This window comes from Musa acuminata, chromosome BXJ2-10, assembly GCF_036884655.1.
Source record: "Musa acuminata AAA Group cultivar baxijiao chromosome BXJ2-10, Cavendish_Baxijiao_AAA, whole genome shotgun sequence".
In the NCBI taxonomy this organism is placed as follows: domain Eukaryota; kingdom Viridiplantae; phylum Streptophyta; class Magnoliopsida; order Zingiberales; family Musaceae; genus Musa; species Musa acuminata.
Genome location: NC_088347.1, coordinates 27,484,156 through 27,507,500, shown reverse-complemented (window position 1 = coordinate 27,507,500; position 23,345 = coordinate 27,484,156). Strand labels below are relative to the sequence as shown.

General features: G+C 39.8%; 3 protein-coding genes and 1 pseudogene across 3 annotated transcripts in view; 1 reads left to right on the top strand and 3 right to left on the bottom strand.

The window, feature by feature from the left end:
- LOC135625734 (uncharacterized) overlaps window positions 1-1,784 on the bottom strand; it is a 2,313-nt gene extending 529 nt beyond the window's left edge. The window contains exon 1 of the mRNA XM_065130823.1: window positions 1-1,784. This exon is cut by the window's left edge and continues 529 nt beyond it. Coding sequence (XP_064986895.1) covers window positions 1-1,784 — 1,784 coding nt within the window.
- LOC135624882 (protein REDUCED CHLOROPLAST COVERAGE 1-like) overlaps window positions 1-20,709 on the bottom strand; it is an 81,724-nt pseudogene extending 61,015 nt beyond the window's left edge.
- The window catches only part of LOC135624876 (protein REDUCED CHLOROPLAST COVERAGE 1-like), a 97,494-nt gene extending 74,173 nt beyond the window's left edge, over window positions 1-23,321 (top strand). Inside the window, exons 2-22 of the mRNA XM_065128920.1 lie at window positions 7,426-7,520; window positions 7,639-7,700; window positions 8,335-8,427; window positions 8,961-9,033; window positions 9,324-9,695; window positions 9,814-9,881; window positions 9,971-10,102; window positions 10,292-10,333; window positions 11,017-11,541; window positions 11,711-11,868; window positions 11,960-12,509; window positions 12,852-12,914; window positions 13,015-13,116; window positions 13,217-13,534; window positions 13,606-13,698; window positions 13,784-13,885; window positions 14,845-14,978; window positions 16,561-16,744; window positions 18,740-18,871; window positions 18,980-19,092; window positions 19,236-23,321. Coding sequence (XP_064984992.1) covers window positions 7,460-7,520; window positions 7,639-7,700; window positions 8,335-8,427; window positions 8,961-9,033; window positions 9,324-9,695; window positions 9,814-9,881; window positions 9,971-10,102; window positions 10,292-10,333; window positions 11,017-11,541; window positions 11,711-11,868; window positions 11,960-12,509; window positions 12,852-12,914; window positions 13,015-13,116; window positions 13,217-13,534; window positions 13,606-13,698; window positions 13,784-13,885; window positions 14,845-14,978; window positions 16,561-16,744; window positions 18,740-18,871; window positions 18,980-19,092; window positions 19,236-19,248 — 3,390 coding nt within the window. The 5' untranslated portion in view covers window positions 7,426-7,459 and the 3' untranslated portion in view covers window positions 19,249-23,321. The remainder of the gene's footprint in view (window positions 1-7,425; window positions 7,521-7,638; window positions 7,701-8,334; window positions 8,428-8,960; window positions 9,034-9,323; window positions 9,696-9,813; window positions 9,882-9,970; window positions 10,103-10,291; window positions 10,334-11,016; window positions 11,542-11,710; window positions 11,869-11,959; window positions 12,510-12,851; window positions 12,915-13,014; window positions 13,117-13,216; window positions 13,535-13,605; window positions 13,699-13,783; window positions 13,886-14,844; window positions 14,979-16,560; window positions 16,745-18,739; window positions 18,872-18,979; window positions 19,093-19,235) is intronic.
- Window positions 3,157-7,202, bottom strand: LOC135624878 (protein REDUCED CHLOROPLAST COVERAGE 1-like). Its single transcript, XM_065128922.1, has 2 exons — window positions 4,655-7,202; window positions 3,157-3,463 (listed from the first exon to the last, which is right to left on the bottom strand). The coding sequence occupies exon 1, from the start codon at window positions 7,059-7,061 to the stop codon at window positions 5,721-5,723; it is 1,341 nt and encodes a 446-aa protein (XP_064984994.1). The 5' UTR covers window positions 7,062-7,202; the 3' UTR covers window positions 3,157-3,463; window positions 4,655-5,720.
- Window positions 23,322-23,345: the final 24 nt, after the last annotated feature.

Sequence of the window (23,345 nt, the reverse complement as noted above, 5' to 3'; positions counted from 1 at the left end):
TCCGATGACCTCGCGGACCACGCCATTTGAAGCAGGTGGAAGGAGAGGAACAGTGCTAAGCCGGATAAGATCCTCACGATGACCTCATGAACGTCGAGCCACCCACCGCTCCGCAGACTTAGAAAGCCAGACCGACTGCGGTTCGCGAACAAGGCTTCAAAGTTCAGCACCAGAGGAATCACGTAGCCAAGGATAAGAACACCGAGCATGGTGATCGACATGGAAGGCAGGGCGTCACGGTGCTTCTTGGCGTGGAAGGTCTGCAACCCAATGCAAATGCACGACAACGTGAGAGAGATCATGACCATGACGATTTCGACATCCATCCTCCAAATCGCTTCAGTTACTTCTGCTGCGTAAATTTGCTGAGAATACAACTTTATAGGGTCAAAGTGCAGAGGGTCCTGCTTACTCCTTGTGGTGTTGATGGTGCCACTGATACGATCTCCCATCTTCGAGTGGAGAGGGGGAAACTGGATATTGATTAAGATCTCACAGTCAATTGCTGTTTGGTTTTTGGTGGGCAAACTCGGAGATCCACATCCCTTCATGCAGAGTGTTCCACTTCCAGCATCGTATATCCCCTCAGCAGCGATGCCAAACTGTTCGCCCCCCTCAGCGGAAGCAGAGTACATATAATAGCTTATGGCATAGCTTACGTTCCAAACACTTTGATTCTTCGCGACCCAGTCAGCTGCAGGCACGAAGCTTGCCGTCTCCGACGTCGTAACGAAGTCATAATCATCACAAAACTCGTCGCCCATAGAAAAGACATTAGCTTCCCCCCATCCACTTCGGCCGCCGGCATCCTCCACCGCGATACTGAACCGCATGTCGCGGGAACATCTTCCATCTGGATACCTTTCCTCGCTCGACTGTGTGCTGCCACTTCTCACCTTGCAAGGCCCGCTGACAGAATCTATTAGGGTGTAGTTATATCTCAGCCCAGGAATCGTGACCATTCGCCCACCCGACCGGTGGAACGAGACCATGCTGAAGTAGCCAGGGTCTCTCTTCTTCTTGTTACTCCACATATGACCGACCACGTCCTTTCTTCTCAGCGTCAGGACAGTTGGGAACCATAAGCTCAGTCCGATCGAGCAATCACCAACAGAGGGACTCGCCTGTGAACTCCCTTCAAGAATGTGACAGGCTATGAGACAGAGACGATTCTTAACATGGTCCCAATAGCCTTCACCCATCATGGACTTCTTAGGCACCATCGGGACATCATATGAAAGATAACTGGAATTGGAGAATTCGATGTAGAGATGCAACCGGCCGTTCTCCGAGCACTGTATCATATCGAAGGACAAGAATCTAGCGGAGAACCCAAAGCTACTACTTAGAGTTCCACAGTTGCTACCGGTGCAGCCACTGCCGTAGTCTAGCTGAAATGTTCTACCAGTCATATACCGGAGGAGATGACTACAAACAGAAGTAGGCCCGAAACTTAGTGATTCCTCCTGGAATGGAAGAGAGGAGCATGAGTGGTTGGCTTGGGGGATCATCGTGAAAACATACTCCTTTTGAGCATAGGCTACAAGCGAGATGGGATCGATGTGGTGGGGCCCCAAGCTCTCGACAGTCCCGCTCACCAGACTGGTAGAGATGTTGGAAGTCTTGGGGTAGTTGAGCTTCAAAACAGCAGAAAGATGAAGTCGATCACCTAAGGGCTTGTAGAAGATCCCGTGACCAACCATACAAAGCTCACCGGAGGCGTCCCAATCCACGGGAGCCCTCGCCGCTGCAGCTCGACAAACCGGAGGCAGACTCGTCTGCATCATCCCGGAGGAGGTGTCGCTCGCTCCCACGAAGGATGTCGTCGAGGAGTCCGGCGTGGACGACGCGGTGGAGTTCAAGGTGGGCGACCCGTATCACGAGCACATCGGCTGCTCTCTGGTGGGCTGCAAGTCCGACCCGTACGCAGGCCTGCTCGAGCTGCTCCGCTTCAATCCGAGGAGTTCGGTGGCGATCGCTAACTGTCTGCGGGGAGGGAGGAGGGGCCGATAGGCGAAGATGGGATGGAGGTGACGATGATAGGGAAGATTGAGGAGGTGGGAAGGACGGGGACGACGGCAGGCGGCGTGGAACGGCGGAAGAGCGCGAAGGGATCAGGGCGGAGGAGGCCGCGCAGCAAAAGCAGATGGGTGAGGAAGATCGATGAGAGGGGAGAGGAGCACTTCTTTAGGTTACCCATTTCCCTCGAACCTGTACGCGTATCGGGTGGCGGCAGAAGTGGGTGATGCGGCCGAGAAGAAGATGATGACGGTGATGAGCCATCAAGTACTACTACTGGTTGATAGATATCTCGTATGCCTAATGCTGCACCACTTACTTCATGGAAATCTCATCATATCAACAGTTCTCGTTCATCGTATCACCTCATGTTGGATCTGATCCTCGAGGGTTTCTTATGCTATGGGTTGTGATCATACAAAGAGTGGATAGAATTCTGAACCACGAGAGATGAACATTATAAATTTCGCGTCGACTGTGTCGTCCGCTGATGGCGATCTCTCTTTGCTGATAGAATTCTACAAGAACTGAAGAGGTGCTGAAACCATTTGTATCTTCCCACGTACTAACTTGAAGACATGTCAAACTTCCAGATTCATTGTTACCATGTTGATTATTTGTTGTTGTTATTATTATTATTATTTTTTCCAATTAGTTATCTTAATCTTTATAGATAAAATCTTGTCCGTACAAAGCTTAAGAAGAATTAGAAACCTAATGAGAACAAAAATGACAGTAGCAATGAAAAATAAAAATATCTGCGTATTTTGATCAATAATTTGAGTCAAACGAAATTAATACATCGGTTTGCCCATGACAAATGCTTTTAGAGATGGAATCATTGATTTACCTCTTTGATCATTTCAGATTCAATCGAGGGATTATTAAAGAAAAGAATAACAGCATCCTAAATGCATTGATTTAAACAAATTAGAATATACTGATCTCCGATGTTCAACGTTTCCAACTCATAATCAAGTCCATGATCAGGAATATCAGGTTTTAGAAGCAGCTAATTAAGCTTAAAATTTTCACTTTGACCATCACATCAGATAAAAAAACAAGAGAATTTTCCCAACCCTATCAACGACCGAATGACGTTAATTTTGCAAGCATGAAACGCATACCCGAAAAGAATATATTAGCAGAAATTGCAAAAGTTATTTTGATGGGTAGGAAAGTCGAGGTTCACAAAATCCCATGACTTACAATGTTGTCGGCTATAAATTTCAGAATCCTCAAAAGGAAAAGGGGAAAAAAGAGAGGAGAAAAATGCTCATACATGTCTCTTCAATGGAGAAGAAAAAATGGTTAATAGTTTCAACCTAATTCTAATGATTTGGTCAAAAGTTCTACGCTATTTCCATCCTCTCTAGACTTGGAACTTCATAGCCTTCTCAACAATCTATGTTGTGAACCTGCAGACGAAATGGTCTTCATCAGCCTGTACGGAAGAAGAAATGAAAATACTAGGAATGATCATGCAAAAATATTTTTGTGAATGATCAATCACCCAATTTCATTCAAACACCACAAATTAACCCCACACTCTACTCAGAAAGCATTTAATGTTGAGTTGAAAAGATGGCAAATGATATACATACATCTAGAAAGCTATGACAAACAACATACAAAAAAAAATTATATATGTTGTGCAAGTTGAAAACTCGACCACACATAAATCTTGCTTGAGCATCACTCCTGAATAACAGAGGCATACATTACAATTCAAGCAATCTACCTAGTCTGTACTGGAATGCCAAAAAGGTAGTGTGGCAGCTATATTACAAGTCTAATTTTCGGATAAATCTGCTCTAATTTGAGAATGCAAGAAAATGGTTGTAGATAATGTCATAAAAACAAAATCATAAGAGGTAGGATGCACAACCCAGCTTTCTAATCGGATTTAACATCATTATTAAATGTTGTACTGCTTCAACAAATGAACTGATAATCCCTGGTAGACTGGAAATCCAATGAGCCCAGAGACTCAAGACGTGTGATAGATGATTAGATCAACAGCAGTAAACATAGCAAGTGGAAGACTTAACTAAAAGGAATTAGGTTGGATTTGATGGTAAGCCATACCCTGGAATTTGCAACAGATGAGAGGTAATTAGAAAAAACAACTTAACTCCAGCAATCTGATTATCAAGATTGCAAATTAGAGAAAGCTACAATAGAAGCAAAAATCTGCGCCTCAAAAAGATGTTGATACTAGTTTCATGCATATCAAAACATCTTCGGAAGCCTGAAAATATCCGCTCAGTCTGTCTCTCTTGACCGGTTGCTTGGAAATTGGAATGGCTAGACCGGAACTAAAATATCGAGTCAGGCTTATAAATTACATGCATGATGGTATACTATGAGCTTTTTGATGGTGTGAGATATCAATACTGAAGATACTCGAGATTAAAAAATTTGGGGATTTCAAAGGTGAATCATGATCAGTTCACAAACAAAGTTTCTTCCTAATAACTTATGTTAAACAGGATAAATTAATTGTATGCTTGAGAAACCAACACAAAATTAAAGCAAAAGAGATGTTATTGACAATAAAGTATATGGAGGTGCATTGATGAGCAATAAATCTGCAAGTTATGTAACATTGTCAAGCTAATTAACAAAGAAATACCTGGCTTGGACCATGAGGAGATTTGTCGCTTACCTTCCTGAACGTTCAATCTTGGCTTCTTAATAAAAAATATCAGTTGCCTGAAAAATAGCAATAACTAAATTATCAACATTGCTAATTTTTCAGTCACGTCCTCCTGGATGTGGCTTGAACAATAAAAAAAATTCTTTCCTGCCCATTTTGAAGTTTGTAGTGTTCTTTGCTTGTGACTAGTCGGAAGTAACATTTTCACTGGAAGATATATCTGTTGCACTTATAACATCACTTCCTCTTACTACTCTGCTATATATAACTTTAAATGACTGTGATCCATATGGCCTATTGAGCAAACTTATAGGCAGCTTTAGTGTCTGTTTACGGCGATTTCTACCCTTGATGTATATGCTAAAGCTTCCCTCACCCTCATACTTTTTGCTACTCCTGAAGACATGCCTTCCACCACTATGCTGTGCATCTTGTCTGAAAACCGTCTCAGATTCCAAGTCGGTAATTTTTGTATTATTTCTGTGAGATTCTTCAGATTCCCGTTTCTCTAACCAGTTACCATCCAGCGGTTTACAAATGTCTATAATCTGGGATATCTCATTATTCTCTTCTGTTTTGGTCCCTTCTTCAGTATTGTTATCCGATGGAAGGTCTAGACTCACATCAGTTCTTAAATGAGATGTTATAATTGGTTCCAACACGGATTCAGAAGTTGGACTAATGATGGGTGGCAAAGATGAGAAGTCCACAGGATGAGAACCAGACCATACTGATCCTGGCGCAAAGTCAGGAACGTTTGCACCAATGTTGCACTGCCATGGATAATGGTTTCCATGAAATATGTTACCGTTCATAGCAAAAGTGGTATTTGGAATGACTTGAGGTTGGGTATATGGTGGATATATAAATGGCAAGGGACGTAGAATGTGCGAAGGCCTAGGTGAAGAAGGATAAGGATGATGCGGTGAGGTACAAATAGGAGGCACCATTGGCATTACAGCCGTGGGTGAAGCATGCAGACGGGCACTCAATGGCCATGGTGTAACTGCAGAAATTGTACCATTAGGAGGAAGACCAACAGTTACAGGAACAGGACCAAGTACTGTAGCAGGGAAAGGGCTAAACGGTGCAGCAGATGCAGACAGCTTCTTGCTAGATACCTCTCTCTCCCATCATAATTAGAAGGTGGTAGTTCCATCGTGGGATAATCACCACCTGTTTTCTCAGGGATGAGAACCTTCTTGAAATTGAATTGATGGAGACTAGAGTAAGAACTGATACCAACATTGGTACATGAGGCTTCGTCATGATTATCTTCTTTGCTTTCTGCAGTGATGGGACACTCAGATTTTTTCCTATCAGATGTATTTGTTGACAAATTCTGATCATGATTCTCATTTTGCTCAACTCCTTGAACCTCATTGCTAGATACACAATTGTCAATGATATTCTTGGTGAGCATGCTACTACAAGATGCCACTTCCAAATCAGAAGATGATGGTTCTAGTAATTGTTCTGTTTCACAATCTTCCTTTCTTTCTTCTTCATGATCAACTTCAACTTTTTTATCTGAGTCTAAAAACGCATCCTGGACAGTGTCCTTATCTTGGGTTATGTTAGATATCTCAGATAGCTCTGCAGCATTTTCTGTATGTTCCTCGGCCAAAAATGATTCCTTTATTTCAGATGCATTGCCACCAATAGACAACTCTTGTTCCAATGGCATATTCTCCTGAAACTTTCGGCTATGTATCTTGGCAATTGTTCCTGGAGGTGCCAGTGCTACATCTTTATATGATGGAGAATTACTAAAACTATGAACCAAATTGTTGCGAGGCTCAGAGACACCACCTATTAGGTTCTTCTGATTCTCTAATACCTGGCTATCATGGCGATAATAGGGTGCATGAGCATCTAATGGGGAAGTCGTTCTTTCGACAGCACTCCAAGAGTTATGACTGATCTCAGGATTGGTGGATGAAGGCACTGACTTCACCCGATAAGTTACAGCCTTATACGCCTTCTGACCAGATCTGGTGTCTGGTGACTGAACTTGCATGTTAAGATTGTCATTAAAGCTTCCAGGAATAACTATCTTTTTCTTAAGCAAATAATACCCATTATTTAAATAAGAAAACTGTGGCTTGGATTGAACAGTTTCACTAGGAACATCATTCATCTGATAGTTGTAGGTTTTCCAGGTGCTTGTACGTTGATGCTTGATTTGCTGGCTTGAACCTCCGATGGACCTTGGTCTTTGAACAGGTTGCCAACCATCTTCTGCTTCTGTATTTATCTCTCTTACATCTTCACTAAAAGAAGCAACCTTTTGCTCTGCTGTTCCTTTAGATTGTTGAGAAACAAATAACTGCTTTTTGGCAACAGCATCTTCATGTTTTGACTCAACACCTGGACTACTCATGTTCTCATCATCTTGGGTATCACTACCATCAGTCACTTGTTTCACTTCATCTGAAATAGTAGCTACTGAATCCTTGGACAAAGAATCTGCCACATTCAAGTTTTGAGATGACTGCACTTTCACCTGAATCAGTACAAAAATGATTGCTTGGTTTTTGCGATAAAAGGAAAACCAAGTGAAGCTCTTCCAATTAAAATTTTTTGAGAAACTTTAAATTCAAAAATAAAAAGGTTAGCATTCTTATGTTCATTAAATTGAGAGAAAAAATGAAAAAAGAATTCAACAAGCAGAAGAAAAGGTAACAAGAATTGTACAAGCATTAGTACATTAGTGGTCGAGGAATACTAATAAATTGACGATGCAGAGATAAGAGGAAGCGAGTGGAGCGGGGCGGCCGCATGGCACCCAAGGGCGGTCGAGGAAAGGGCAAGGGCGACAAGAAGAAGAAAGATGAGAAAGGTTTGGATTGTGGTTGCCGAGAGAAAATCTATTTTGAGCTGCTATTTTTGTTGTCATTAGTTTTCATTCTTGTCTGACGACTAACTCGTTGTTATTGTTGTCGTTGCTGCTCTGCTAGTTCTGCCTCTGGCTGTGGACATCACAGTAATGCTCCCGGATGAGTCTCATGTCATCCTCAAGGTCTGTGCATGTTCTTCTCATCTATATCTTTCTCCCTGTTGCCTAAGATAAAGACTCAGAGGAACAGACAGACAACGTTACATGAAATCTTTGTGAAAAGGAAAAGAAATGAAGAAACTGGCATGCATGTGAGACACAACGGGAATAGAATTTACTGTTCTGTGAGTAAAATTTAAGAAAGGTTGCATCCAGGAAGGAGCCATGGGAGGCAATGTTTTCCTCGGGTGTCCATGGCTTTTGATTCCCCTGGGAGTAATAGCAGTACTTGCTCTCTACCTCTGCTGACATGATTACTATGGTCCCTCATGAATACATTAGTTTGGTGGGGAACAAAATCAACCTCCTGCAGTTCCATGAATGCAAGTTCCCAGCATTTAATGAGAACTGGCGCAGAACTGCTTGTTGCATCACAAGGGATGACTCATGAAGGGGGATGTCCATTCTTTTGGATTCTGTTCAATGATTGAAGCTTCTCTTTCCCATTTTAGGTTCAGAGTGTATATCTCCTCATTCCTCATCCTAATCTGGCAAAACCATGACAGTGATGATGGTCTTCACCATGAAAAGCAATCTACAAGCTTTTCTTGTGCTGGTTCCTTTGTTTCTGCTATAACTCGTCAGTGGAAATTTGCAGGGGATATCGACCGACAAGATCATCGATGTGCGGCGGCTGCTCTGCGTCAACACCCTTGCGTGCCATATCACCAATTACTCCCTCTCCCATGAGGTACACATGACCTCCCTAACCCCTTTGCTTCTGGAGTTGTGGTACTTTCTCTTCTTGACTAAGTTTAAGCAATGGAGAATTAAGAGAAAAGGAAAGGTTGGAATTAGATTGTCCACTCTGAACAAGGACAGGGACTTCAGAAATCGAATGGTTGATGAGTTCTTGGAATGAGGGTGACATGATCAATTTAGCCAAGAAGGATTGACCTGTGGCTCGCAAGTTGTGGCGATGTCGCACTTGGAAAAACTGGGTGTACCGACGAGCCTTCGTCGGTAGGACGGTGAGGTTTAGTCGCATTTAGCTGAGGTTTGGGTGGAGAAGAGAAACACTTCGTTCTCCGATGTTGACGTTCATCGAGAAACACACCCATCTCCACCTTCCAACTCCTTTGTCTTTGGTTTTCAGGGAAACATCAGTTAAAACCTTTTATATTATTATATGTATCTTTGTTGAAATAATTAGATGATATACAAATAAACTTCTGCTCTACAAAACAATAATAATTTATAAACATTTTTGGCCTTTTATTTCAGGTAAGAGGTTCGAGATTGAAAGACTTCGTCGATGTCACGGTGCTGAAACCATGCACTCTCACTCTGGTTGAAGGTAAACATGAAATAAGTATTGATAGGAAAAAAATTATATTATCAATCAAAAATATTATTTTTTTATTCTCTCAAATTTTGTATTGATGAGTCTCTTGTGCATATGTTTTTCTATATTCATTAATAGGGTATTTGTACTTATAAATTTAAAATAATGAAAAATGGTATATATATATATATATATACACACACGCACAAATTTGGTGAAGTATGCAAATGCTAATTTTACAGGGATATATATGTTATTTTACTAAATACAAGTGTTTTGTTGAAATTTTCTTGCGGGAGAAGAGGACTACGACGAAGAGCGTGCGGTGGCGCACGTGCGGCGCCTCCTCGACCTCCTCTCCTCCACCACCTGCTTCGGTCCTCCGCCGCCTCCGACTCCGCAGCCAACGTCGCCCAAAGATGCCCCGTCTGAGTCAGCCTCCGCTGCGGCCTCGAAGGTCCGCAAGAAAAGCGGCGGTGCCGGAGCCGGCGGGAACCGGAAGAGCCCGCCGGATGACCAGGGCCAGTCCCAGCCGAAGTCGCCGTCACAGTCGCTGGCGGCGGCGGCTAAGGATTCGACGGCAGACCTAGAGGCGGAGATGAGCGGGGCGTGCCCTCGGCTCGGGGCCTTCTATGAGTTCTTCTCCCTCGCCAATCTCACCCCTCCCATCCAGTGTGAGTCCAATCTTACCCTTCCCTCTCTTTTCGATCATGTTTCTCCTGAATCTTGGTCGAGAATTTCGATTGGATCCTGAATCTTACCCTGTTTTCTTTATCGATTCGTCTGCTGCAGTTATGAGACGAACAACGAATCTTAGGCAAGATGAGCGTCCATCCGACGATCATCTCTTCTTCCTCGAAGTAGGTCTTACTATATTCTTTTTAACGTTTTATCCGTGAATCTTATCGCTAATTGTTTCTTTTGGTTGATACTGGATCTGAAATTGAAGGTGAAGCTATGCAATGGGAAGCTTGTGATCGTCGAGGCATGCTCCAGGGGATTTTACAGTCTTGGGAAGCAATGCTTGCTTTGCCACAATCTTGTCGATCTCCTGGGACATCTCAGTAGAGCATTTAATAATGTCGGCCTCCAATTCTTGCTATGTTTCGTTTCTTACATTAAATCTTTTGCTATTTCAGAAATTGTTAGAAGTAACAAACCTACAACATTTTGATTTCGATATTTTTCAGCATTAAATTTTTTTTTTGTGGCATTATGCATTGTTGCTAAGTTCTAGCAAGTGCTCAACTCTGTGCTGTGTGGTTTACAGGCTTATGAAGATCTCATGAAAGCCTTCATGGAACGGAACAAGGTTGGTTTGTTCTTGTTTAGTGTGGTGGATTCAGGAGCTTCTAATATGTTTCCATGTGGTTGATTCTTACTGATGTTTGCTTAGTTATTCCTTATTTCCTTCTTTGGCTGAAACTATGAGCTTATTGGTGTTCCTTGTTGACACTTAGTGTTGAAAATGAACTAGTTTTTTTATAATGACAACTTGCTTCTGTGATTAATATGGATCATCTTTGGCTACTCTATAACTTCTGCATTCTCTTCATGCTTAATCTGAAATATTTGATCATGTGCATCTTGACAAATCAAGTGAATCTTACAGAATGTCCAACTTATAATATCACAGGATTTTTTAGATCAAGTTCTGATTAATTTAGTGTTTCCTTTCTTAGGCCAAAGTAGCATGTCTTAGTTGGAAACCTTTTCAGTTGCTTAAAAAAGAAGAAAGCTAGGGCCGATATGTGTTTGCTTACTTAAAAAGAAAGTTGCAAACAATCTTTGGTGTTGTGTTTCTTGATTCTGTATTGTAGTCATGAGCTCCTTGGTTCAATCTTGTAGGTATATTAGTTTAATTTGCTTAGAATGTGTCATTTTATTCATTTCCACATCTAAATCTTGGGCTTGTGCATATCTTTGTTGTGGTACAGTCTAGCTAGTTGGTTGTTGAATGCATTCGGTTGACTAAGAGTGCCCTATTATTTGCAGTTTGGAAACCTGCCTTATGGATTTCGTGCAAACACATGGCTTGTGCCTCCAGTTGCTGCTCAGTCACCAGCCACATTTCCTTCCCTTCCTGCTGAGGATGAAACTTGGGGAGGCAATGGAGGTGGATGGTTTCAGGACAGTAGAAGTGATATGATGCCTTGGGCAAATGAGTTCCTTTTTCTTAAGTCCATGCCATGTAAGACAGCAGAAGAGAGACAAATCGGGGACAGAAGAGCTTTCCTGCTTCATATCCTATTTGTAGATGTTGCAATACTAAGAGCTGTTGCAGCTGTAAAGCAAGTTATGGATGAAAGAAAAAATGCAGCTACAGTCGGGGTAGATGAAATCTTGCAGTTTGAGACAGTGGGGGATTTTAGCATCACTGTCACTAAAGATGCTTCAGATGCAAGCTGTAAGGTGGATACAAAGATTGATGGAAGTAAAACAACTGGTATTGATGCCAAACATCTCGCTGAGAGGAACTTGCTAAAAGGAATCACATCAGATGAAAATACAGCAGCTCATGTATGGAATTTTGATCTTTTAAAGAAACCCTACCACAAAAGTGTCTTGTCTTTGTTGTTATGTCTTGTTTTATATGTTTAACGTCAGTTGACAAATTTGTGGCTTGACATTAGTTTCTGTTTTTTATATTTTTATTGTTAGTGAACAAATTTGTGGCTTTCAACCGCAGGATATCGCCATGTTGGGGGTTCTTAATGTGCGATACTGTGGTTATATCGCTGTTGTGAAAGTCAAGCATCATGAGAAAAGCGAACTGGATTTACCTTTGCAAGGTGTTGAAATTAAGGATCATCCTGAAGGTGGTGCAAATGCTTTGAACGTTAGCAGGTAAATAGCCACAATTACATACTCTGATTTCATTCATATAAAATAGTTTTTGCATACTTCATTTCGTTGAAGATATTATTTGTTATTCCAGTCTGAGAATGCTACTTCACAAAAGCCATACACCAAGAGAGAAAAGATTATATAATCATCTACAGAGTTCAAGGCATGAGGAACTCTCTGCAGCAAAAAAAATTGTGGAGAAATTGTTGAAAGATAGCCTAGTGAAGCTTGAGGAGGAGGAAGCTGAATGCAATGTTTCAGTAAGATGGGAATTGGGAGCTTGTTGGATACAACATTTGCAGGATCAGAATAATGGTGACAAAGACAAGAAACAGGTTGGTGAAAATGACAAAAAACAAATCACGACGAAGACAAAAAGTGAGATAAGAGTTGAAGGCCTTGGGAAGCCTCTTAAAATTCTTAAAAACCCAAAAAAGAAACCAGATTCTGATGAAGAAAAGACTTTAACCATTGACAGGAAATCATCTGATGAGATGCATGAAAAACAGAATACAAAGTTGCCTATCAAGGAACCTAAGGTAGAAAGCAAAGAAACTGAGAATTCTTGCAAGCTCAAAGATTTGTTGACTGAACCTGTATATACAAGGTTGCTAGAATCTAATACTGGACTTCATTTGAAGGTATGCACAAGTCACATGAATATATGCAGGTTATGCCTTATTTCAGGTGTATGTTCTGATTTTTCTACTGCTATCTCAGGTGTTGATTGTCAGTTGCAAATTCATGTCTTACTATTACAGAATTTGTAACTTTGTTTGTTTATTCTAAAGTTTCAGTTCTGTTGTACATATGTACACTTATCTGGGCTATGTATCATTAGTTAATTCCTGTCTATATCACAATTACTACTAAATAACATGTAAATTTATTGTCTGTGTGTGTATCATCTTAACTTACATAGAAACATATATTAAGATTACAATTAATTTGAAGATGAGAAGCTGATCTATTCTCATGATCAGTCTCCACAGGAATTAACTGAGATGGCAATGAGATATTATGATGAAGTTGCTCTCCCAAAGTTGGTATGCCTGAGTACAATTTTTTCATATTTAATTCATTATTTTCTGTTTTAGTATGGAATGATGGTTAATGAGTATTATTTGTACCTTGGCATGTATTCAGGTCTCAGATTTTGGGTCATTGGAGCTATCACCTGTTGATGGTCGTACTCTAACTGATTTCATGCATACAAGAGGTCTAAGAATACGCTCTCTTGGGCAAGTTGTGAGTCACCTTTAGCTTGAAGAGGCTGAATATATCTTTACTTTCACAAAGTATTTTTCCTAATTATATTAAATGCAATATTATGTACAATATCTGTCAGGTCAAGCTTTCAGAGAAGCTGTCTCATGTTCAGTCACTCTGTATTCATGAGATGATAGTAAGGGCTTTTAAGCATGTTGTACGAGCTGTGATTGCTTCTGTTTCTGATACTGGAGATTTATCTATATTGATGGCTGCAACACTTAACATGCTCCTTGGGCTTCCTGATTCTGATGTTTCACATTCTGCTATACGTGTGCACTTTCTAGTCTGGAGATGGCTTGAAGTATTTCTAAGAAAGCGATATAACTGGGAACTTACAATCTCAAACTATAATGATATAAGAAAATATGCTATTTTAAGAGGGCTATGTCACAAGGTAATGATCATTTTTCATTTCTGTAAATGATATTTAATTTTCCTTTCATCTTACATGTTCAATTTTCTTAGGTGGGAATTGAATTGGCACCCAGAGACTTTGATATGGATTCAAATTTCCCCTTTGACAAATCAGATATCATCAGCCTTGTACCTGTGCACAAGGTAAAGCTGCTAAGATGGTCTTATTTGAAATATGGTATCTACCATAATGTATCTTACATTCTTAGTGCCTTTGAATCTTTTGCAGCAAGTTGCATGCTCATCTGCAGATGCACGACAACTTCTAGAGTCTTCGAAAATGGCACTTGATAAGGGTAAACTTGAAGACGCAGTCAACTATGGAACAAAGGTAATTCGTCATAAGATACTGTACAGGTTAACTTCTTTGTAAAGACCTTTTTTCTCTTTCATTTGCTTTTGGTATGAAGGTGTAGTTGGATGCAGGCTCTGGCAAAATTAATTGCAGTCTGTGGTCCTTATAATCGGATGACTGCTGGAGCCTACAGTCTTTTAGCTGTTGTTCTCTACCATACTGGTGACCTTAATTAGGTAGCTTTCAGATATTTGTGTCACTGAAGGCCATGGTTCTTATGATATGGACTTATGGAGTATCTTACGATCTGTTATGTGCCATGGTTCTCTCTTTTCTGATATCTTAAAAGGAACCTTGTTAAATGGTCTATTTGAGTAAAATTGAGCAGATCAATTATGTTTTTACCAATCCAATGTCAAAAATACACCATTATGGACAATTTAAATTTGCCAAGTCCAACGATCTGAAATTTGGAGAATTGTAATGTAAAGTTTGTGTCATGGGTGATTATGTTCCGAGTGATTGAAACCGTTTTTTGTAATTCATATTTCATAATATTGACATGTAATTCTGTTGGAAATTTAGTTGGTAGCTAATTTATGCCTTGAATAAGTGCATGCAGGACCATTAGTGGGTCATGAGGTTGAAACAGATCAAAGAGCGATAAACCACAGTTCAATATTTTAATACAGCATTTGTGTTCCTGACTTGTGTCCTCTTTTAGTAGATCAATGTCTAATTCTAATTGGATTTATCTGTTTTTTAATGGCTTTTGCAAAGATCTGAATCGAGTTAAACCATGAAACAGTATTCTACCACTATGGTTTCTTACGCTAAGATGAATATTATAATATGCTATATGGTGTTTTTTACTATTTAAAATTTTATATATCACTTCAATTATTAGGGATGACTTTTAGGAACTTTCTGTTATAAATTTTGAACCTGTGCTCCTGTCTTTGGCTGGGATTATACTAAATTATTGCAACTTTTAGGCCACAACTTATCAGCAGAAGGCATTGGACATAAATGAGAGGGAGCTTGGATTGGATCATCCAGATACAATGAAGAGCTACGGCGACCTAGCTGTTTTTTACTACAGGCTTCAACATACTGAATTGGCTCTAAAGTAACTTCAATTCTTATTTGTTGTAGTATCAAATCTTAGATAGTGTTCTTTTGATTGGGAATTCTAATATCTTGAATTATTAGATATTCCATCTTTTGTTTTTATAATGACTTGAACATCGGTACTGTCTTATAAGATATTATTGCAGTATAATATATTAGGATTCGAGGAGATATAAACTTAGAATTAGTGCCTCTTCTAGATAGAAAAAAAGAAGAAGACTTCTGGCAGGTAACGGTCAAAAATTTTTAACTAGGTTATTTGCATGAAATGATCTTGATGAATTAATACATAAAAGTAGAAATTTTAGTCTTGAATTCTAGATTACCAAACTAAAAAGATGGTTTCACTTAAAACAACATTCTTAGCATAATACTTGTAAAGTTAAGGAGAAGCCTTTCTTCTACTATAAGCATTGAAAAGAAGTTTAGTTTGTAAGTTATTCAGCATGAATGCAATGATTGAGATATTTGTACAATTTGTTCATTGTATATCATGCTTCCCAGCACATGTAAAAAATGTCTACATGTCAGAAGCTATTTAATAATGTAAATCTTCTAACTATGACAAAGAAAGCTTTATGATATTAATTAGTGAAGGATAGAGCTTTAAACATACAGAGTTTGTCGTAGGAGTACCATGGCAACAAAGTATTTAGAAAAAATTGCATCTATATCTTTTCTTATGTTATTCTTTAAAAGCTTAAAGAGTGACAAATGGTTTATCAAACTTATCAGCATTGTAAAAATTCAGGTTCCTCCGGTCCACTGTGACCATCTTATGAGAGAGAAAGAACACATCGGAATTTTGGTTGGAGAAAGAAGATAGCTCCATTAATATCACATGATTAGTTATAACATGGATTTATTAGCCAAATGGTGAAGAGGAAACTTAAAAATTTTAACACTTAGTCTTGTGGAAGGAGATTGAATAGGTTCTTGTCATAGGCTTGTCAAGAGACCAGACAAATTTCATAAAGTTTCTCCCATTTTTCTCAGTCTAGTCGGGGAATAAATTTTTATGGCCGTTGACAAAGGCCATTGTTCTATTTTAGTCTCATGTGTGACATGTCTTGAGTGTTTTCTCTGTTTGGTCATTGCTCATTTTTAGCTTGTGTTTTGAAGCACTGAGGTTTATATTCTTGATGTGTTATCATGAGGGTTGGTTGAAATGACCGGTTAAACAGAGAAATTTTTTTTTTACAGGCCAATGCAAAACTTAATATTAAAGCTTCCACGACACATATCTGTCTTATGGTTTTGGTTATGTCTACTCTATTATTATGCATATTAGCTAAAATATGCAAAGATGGCATTTTCTTCGTTTTTTTGCCACAAAGAATGCAGCTTAATTTGAGAACAATGGCTTTCTAGATTTAACTTTAATATTTACTTCGTACCTGAAAATTAATGTGTGCATAAAAAGTTGAAGAACAGAAACTAACAAAAATTAAGCTTCTTACTTTCCAGGTTAGTATTGTTATGTTTTGGTGTTTGTATTGGAAATAATAAGCCAGGACCATGCTTCCATTATATGTTATTTACCATCACCCTTAATTTTTCTCCTGTTACTTGTTAATCAGGTATGTGAAACGTGCGTTGTATCTTTTGCATCTTACTTGTGGACCATCTCATCCAAACACAGCTGCTACATATATTAATGTGGCTATGATGGAGGAAGGCCTGGGAAATATACATGTGGCACTTAGATATCTTCATAAAGCTTTGAAATGCAATCAGAAGTTGCTTGGTCCTGACCACATTCAGGTTTGTTTTTGTTCTCAAATTCTGTTTCTTCTTGTGTCTTTTTATTTCTGAAGTAGTCATAGCATTCTTTTAAGATAAGCAGCTGATGCTTATTGTAGTTCGGTGTTAGAAATCATAAATTATTACAATAATTGGTTAATGAAGTCCCACAGAAACATTATTAATTACTTTGAGATGATAAGGCATGTATTACAGAGTGACTTCTAGCTAGTTCACCCCTAATCTGCTCACCTAGTGACCTGGATAATTAGGTGATCTAGAACCCCTTATCTATTGACCTTCTGCTGTGTGGGAGAGGGCTTTGCCAAAGCAGTATAAGTTAGCAGGTTCGACTTTCAGCAATCCATATAAATTAGGAGCATCATTGGCCTGTTATCAAGGGGTTCAGTTATATGCTTCATTAGACAATCTCTGGAACCCATTAGCCAAAGTTTGCCACACACATTATTATTCTGCCCTAACAAGAGTATACCATTCTCGGTCATGCAACCAAGATTTGTTATACATAAGAAAATGGGACAGCAATTCATTCCTTTTTAATTTGTTAGTTTGGGTTTGAACAAGTACATCAAGCAAAATCAGATGAGCTTAAAATCTATCATGTGGTAGAGTACAAAAGGTTTTGGGATCTATAAGAAAAGGATTGCTTTCATATCAAGGTCATCTGGGATGACCTAGTCAGCTTAATACCTAAGCGAACTCCTTCACTCTATTTTCTCTCTAACCTCCTCTTTCTACTCAACATGAGAAAACAATCATTTCCAAGTTCAAAATGGGCATTCCCTTTTGGATACTCTATTATATTTTGAAACACAGGTTACTTGACAAATAAAAAGTTCAATATCTCTAGATGCATTCCATATCCATACTCTAGTGGGACATCTAGTTTGGCTCCTTTGTGACCTCTGAAATGTACGAGCCATACCTTTCTACTTGTGGGGGTTAAGGCTGCGTACATTGTCCCTCCCGGATACTGAATTAATGTGCAAGTGTTAAGAGTGTTAGGCTGCCACTTTGTATACACCTCCAATATTTATTAGAGCTGACTATCTTCTAGATATGTCCAAGGGTACTTCTCGAACACTTTGTAAGTCACTAGTTTATATTTTATTATCGATTGGGAAGAGCTCATTATTTTATCATCTTTAATAGTTCAAGTAGATGGGGATCCACAAAGCATAGTCTATGGAATATAGATTTGATTTTGACTGTTACCTTTTACATTATTCTCTTTTCCTTACAAGTATATCAATATAAGATTTTGTTCTAAAAGGTGTTTTACAATGTACTGCACTAAGATGCTTGTCAACACTTTTTTTCTTCCCATCTTTGATTCAGAACTATATATTTTCTTAAAGCAAAAATATGAGATTTCATTGTATACATGATTTTGCTGCCACATACACTCTGTCTCACTCTTTCAAAATTTTACTTGTTCCCATATCTTCGTCTTGTTATTTTCATTTCATTGCAAAACCAACACCAATTGTTTCCAACTATGTAAGGGAAAAAATTGCATCTCTGTTTTCTTGTGTTCTTGTATGGAGATGGTACACACACAGACATGATGTAGATGGACATACATAGGAACACAAAAATAATGGACACTAGCTGCATGTGTACGTGGAATGAAGTGGTTTTTTTGTCTCAAAACAGTCTCTTTTTCAGAAAAAGAGCTTCTGATACTAACTTGCCTTTTCAAATTAGTCCTCTGATTGGCTCTCTTATGATAACATGAAAGTTAATTTTTGGCAGATAAAAAACCTATCAACTTTATAGTATAATGATAATATCTTTTCCAGGTTTGCCTGTGATAAACCAGATTTATAATTTCATTGAATGATCTCACACTAACTGTCTTTTAACTTTCAATGTCTGATGTAAGTAGTTCCATTATTATTTTTTTGCATTGGATGGTAGACCTTATTTTATTTTTATATGAAGAGTATTAGGTATATATATAATATATGTATCTAATTTTCTACATTACATTAGACCGCAGCAAGTTACCATGCGATAGCTATTGCACTATCCTTGATGGAAGCATATCCTTTGAGTGTTCAACATGAGCAAACAACATTACAAATACTTAGAGCAAAGCTTGGTCCAGATGACTTGCGTACTCAGGTGATTTATGCATATCTTTATATGGAGAGACATCAATAAAACTTTTTTTTTCTTAATTCTGCATCGATTTAGTTTCTTGACTCACAGAGTTGCCATTTGATTTCGCAGGATGCTGCTGCCTGGCTTGAGTACTTTGAGTCAAAGGCTATTGAGCAGCAAGAAGCTGCTCGAAATGGTACGCGGAAGCCTGATGCATCTATTGCCAGCAAAGGCCACCTGAGGTACAGCAATAATTGCAGTGATTAGGTTTAACATGCTTTAGGTCACAAATACTGTGAGCATGCTCACTCTGCACTTATTGCTGATATACGTGATCTATATAACGTCATCCTCGTGCACTAAAATTAATATTTTCATTGACTAGATGTGCCAACTGAATTTTCTACTTCCACTAAAATGATGAATATCCTATGCCTGATCTCCTTGATTTCATTGATTCCAACCAAGATGGTAGAGGAAGAGATGCTGAATCCCTGAAGAGGAAGAATCTGGGTTTAAAGGTATGTTGATAAGCCTTTATCTTGTTTAAATACTTCTGAGAATCTAATTGTGTATTTATGTTTGGTCATGTTGGCTTACATGTTTAATATATCCGCTTGCTACCTGAATGATTTTTTAAGTGGTAGATCGAATAAATGTCAAAGACAACATTTATAGAGCCAATAATTTCATGCTAACTTTGGTGGTGAATTAGGTCTTAGGTAGTATATAGTTTAACAGAATAACCTAATTTATAGCAAATATCAAGTTAGTCACTTGAAATAATTCAACTTGTACTTAATTTTTGCATCTAAATTAGTGGTAAACTGAATAAATTTTGAACTTAACACTCATAGAGCCAATTGTTTCATGTAAATATTGGCAATAAATCAGGTCTAACATAATATAGTGAGCAAACTATGCTAATTTATAACAAGCAACTAACAAGTTACTCACTTAAAATTTTTCAAATTGTACTTAGTTTTTACAGCTCTTGCTGCCTGCTACCAATCACTTGATTATAGGCATGCATTTATTTTACCTTGTCTGCCCTGCTTCTGGTTCAAGAAGATACTGCCTTATTGCTATATAACCTGTCCAAGTATTTGAAAGAGAGTCCAACTGAACCTAGAAAACAGAAGTAGATCCTCACTCTTAATTGTTGTGCATGTGGATAATCAAAATACTCAAGCTTTATGTATCAGTACTAGAAAAATATTTTTTGAGAAACATGTCCTACATCCAGCTAGTCTTCAAAATCATGATGTTAAATGAGAATTCGCTGCAAAGGCCATACTGTTTTTGCATAACAGTGTCCTTTAGGTATTTTTTATTGGTTATGAACAATATTTTCATAGTTTCAGAATTCTTTTAGTGTTTGATACTTAATTGCAACACAAACCAACTTATATTAACTAGATGCTTGTGCACTCTTTAATTAAAATCAAAATGTATTCCAGATTATTTATAGTATTTAAAAATATATATTTTTGTGTTACTGGGCAGTTTTTCTCTCTGTACTAAGATGCTAATGTAGTTGCTGAAAGAAATTGATGATGAATCAGACACTTAACCTATAAATGGAGCCAATAAAAAGTATTGAACACCAACCCATTAACTTCTATGAATGGAGGGCGGTGTTCTAATACCAATAATAAACAACACCCAACACTTTCGACGAATACTACGATGCCAGTATTCTCAAGCTCATGAACAAATAGGCACCTGGAAGAACAGAGGGGCTCCACGAATTCACAAGAGCAGCGTTCGTTCCGCCGATAGAAAAGAGGCTTTGCTCTTCCTTTTTGGCCCGTCTACTGAGACAAAGAAGCGAAGGTCGCCATTGGAGATAAGAGAGACAGAGGAGGAGGCGATTAGAAACGGAAGCAATGGGAGGATAGCGAGAGGAGGAGAGAGGAGCAGCGAGTGGGCTATGATAAGGGACGAAGGGCTGAGATCTAACCATCACAAAGGCCGTTGGCAGCTTATGACCGCGTCCCCTGCCCCGAAACCAGTCATCGCTTTTTCAGTCTCGTATTCACGTATTCTCCCCACTCGTGTCTCTCATGCCTGACTATATCACCGCAGGCGTCATTGTCACCGCAGTGACGGGTCCCACGTTCTCGAGGCAGGCGGGTACGCGATCGGAAAACTCCTGCTCTGATCTGTATCGCCCCATGTCTACGTAGAAATACGTATTTCGAAAATTTCCCCGGACCCCATCGTGGCCCTTGGATCGATGATGGAGGGTGAGGATGCGCCCACCCAATACGGGTCGGACGACGGGGAACGGAGCAGTAGCTCCGGACCTGTTTGGTCCATTAATGGTTTTGGGTTGTGGGAGGAGCACCCTTTTTGGGCTGCTCCCGATGCTTGGGGGCTTAAGAGCTACAAGTCGGATCCGGGTCTGCTAAGACACCACACTATTGTTGGCCTGCGGCAGCTTGTTGTCACGAACGGTCGTCGCGCACCCGCAACAACTCCGTTCAACGAACCGTTCGTCGCTCACACCCGCATGTACAGCTGCTCGACAGCATGTTTCCTCATGGTTTTGGGTCATTTTGCTTGTAAATATGTAAGTTCGAACAAGCTGCAGCGTTGCAAAGCGACCACTCACCGAACCGAGCAAAACAGCCCCAAAACAGCCCAAAACGGCTCCGTTTTCGCGTGCCGCGGGAGGTGAGCGGAGTGCTGCCTCCGCTCACCAAAATGTCAGCCATCTCAGCACCCAGGAACCCCCCGGGTGGCACATGGCTGGATGGGGCTTCGGTTATATACCGGGCGTTGAACACTCTTTCGCAAGTTCGCACGTGACCTTTACGGGAACTTGGTTTTGCGCCCGGGACCAGGTGAGCGACTGTTTGTGGGCTTGCAGCTGTTCGTTCATCCTTGAAAGCCTTGTTTTTCTTCCTCTCCCTCTTTTCTCTTGTGCACACAGGGTGTTCGTCGAATTGCTTGTAAAACTTTCCTTTTCGCAAGACTTCGGGACTTGTCCGTTGCTCGTTCTTTCGATCTAACTTTCTTTCTCTTTTACAGGTCCTTCGGGACCTGCGAGAGGTTACAAAGTGGCTGATCCTTGTGGAGCAAGATCGTAAGGGCGAAGCGCGACTTAGGCAACGCAAGCTAAGTTCGCGTCTTTGCGACGAGGGTGACTCGCGACTTAGGCAACCCAAGCTAAGTTCGCGTCTTTGGCCGCAAGGGTGCATCACGCCTTAGGCAATTTCAGCTAAGGTCGTGACATTGTGGTAAATATTAGCTCAGGTGAAATGTAAATCCAAGGAACCAGCGGTTGGGTCGCGGCCTGACTCGACCCATTCCCCAAGAGCCCATGGTCGAGTCAGAGCCTGACTCAACCCATTGAGCGTAAGGGAACAATAATTCTTTAAATATGCACTATAATTTATTATTTCATTAATTCTACTTGTTCATGCAATTTATGTTCATAATTAAGATAGAGTCAATGGAGTTGCCCATCCGATGTGATTGGCACTACCGCCAAATTACGTTGGTGAATGAATTGGATTTGACGAACATGGGTGACTCTCTTTGCAATGCAATAAAATTGGTAGATATTTCTTATATCACGACACATTATTGCACGAAAAGTAAGTAATTGGGGAAAAGAAAAAGGAGGGGGAATTTGTTCGGGCAAACACCTAAACATCACCCATCACAATGATTCGAAGCATGGCCTCATTCATTTGGTGATGATGACAAGGGCTTCTTCCTCGGATTCTTGCAATGTATCGGGTATAAGTGGAGATATATTATTATCTGAAAAGCCTAATACATAAAATAAAATATTCCATGATAATTAGAATTCTTTGTGGAAATCTAATAATTATTCGCTACCATAGTTAGGTGGAAGTTCTTTCTAATTAAAACCTCCCCGGGAGACCATTAAAAAACATAATACTTAAAAAAATCATAATCAAAATCTTAGAATATCTCAAAGAAATTTCTTCCAATTTAATCTATATATATATGTTTTTTGTTGATAAGGGGTCCTAAAGGTTTTGTTGATAATTAAAATAAATAATATTTTCGAGGAACACACAAAAAAACCCAAAAAAATGACACCCCAAAAGGGATTTGAAAAAAAAAAGTATTTAAATATTATTTTAAGTGGGATAAAGATGACGGAGGGCGGATCTGTGTGCCCCGAAGCCACGTGGTCCTTAGGAGACACCAATACGGCTCCCCAACGGGCCCCGCGGCCCAAAGCGACAAACCCCGGTTTCTGCCACCCCTCGATCCGATTCCCGGTTCGCGTCGCCTCTTTCCGTTTCCCACGGGGCTCGGCGGACGGCGGTGGCACACGAGGACAATAGGCGACTGCGACCTCCAGCTGTCACCTCCCCACTGTAACCTTCTGCTGAGCCGGCGATCCTTACCTTTAGGACGAAAATACCCTCCGCATTACATATACGCGGTCGTTTTTACCTGAGCTTTAGGAAGGGTTACACCGTAATTTCATAACAGTGCAAGGGTGATT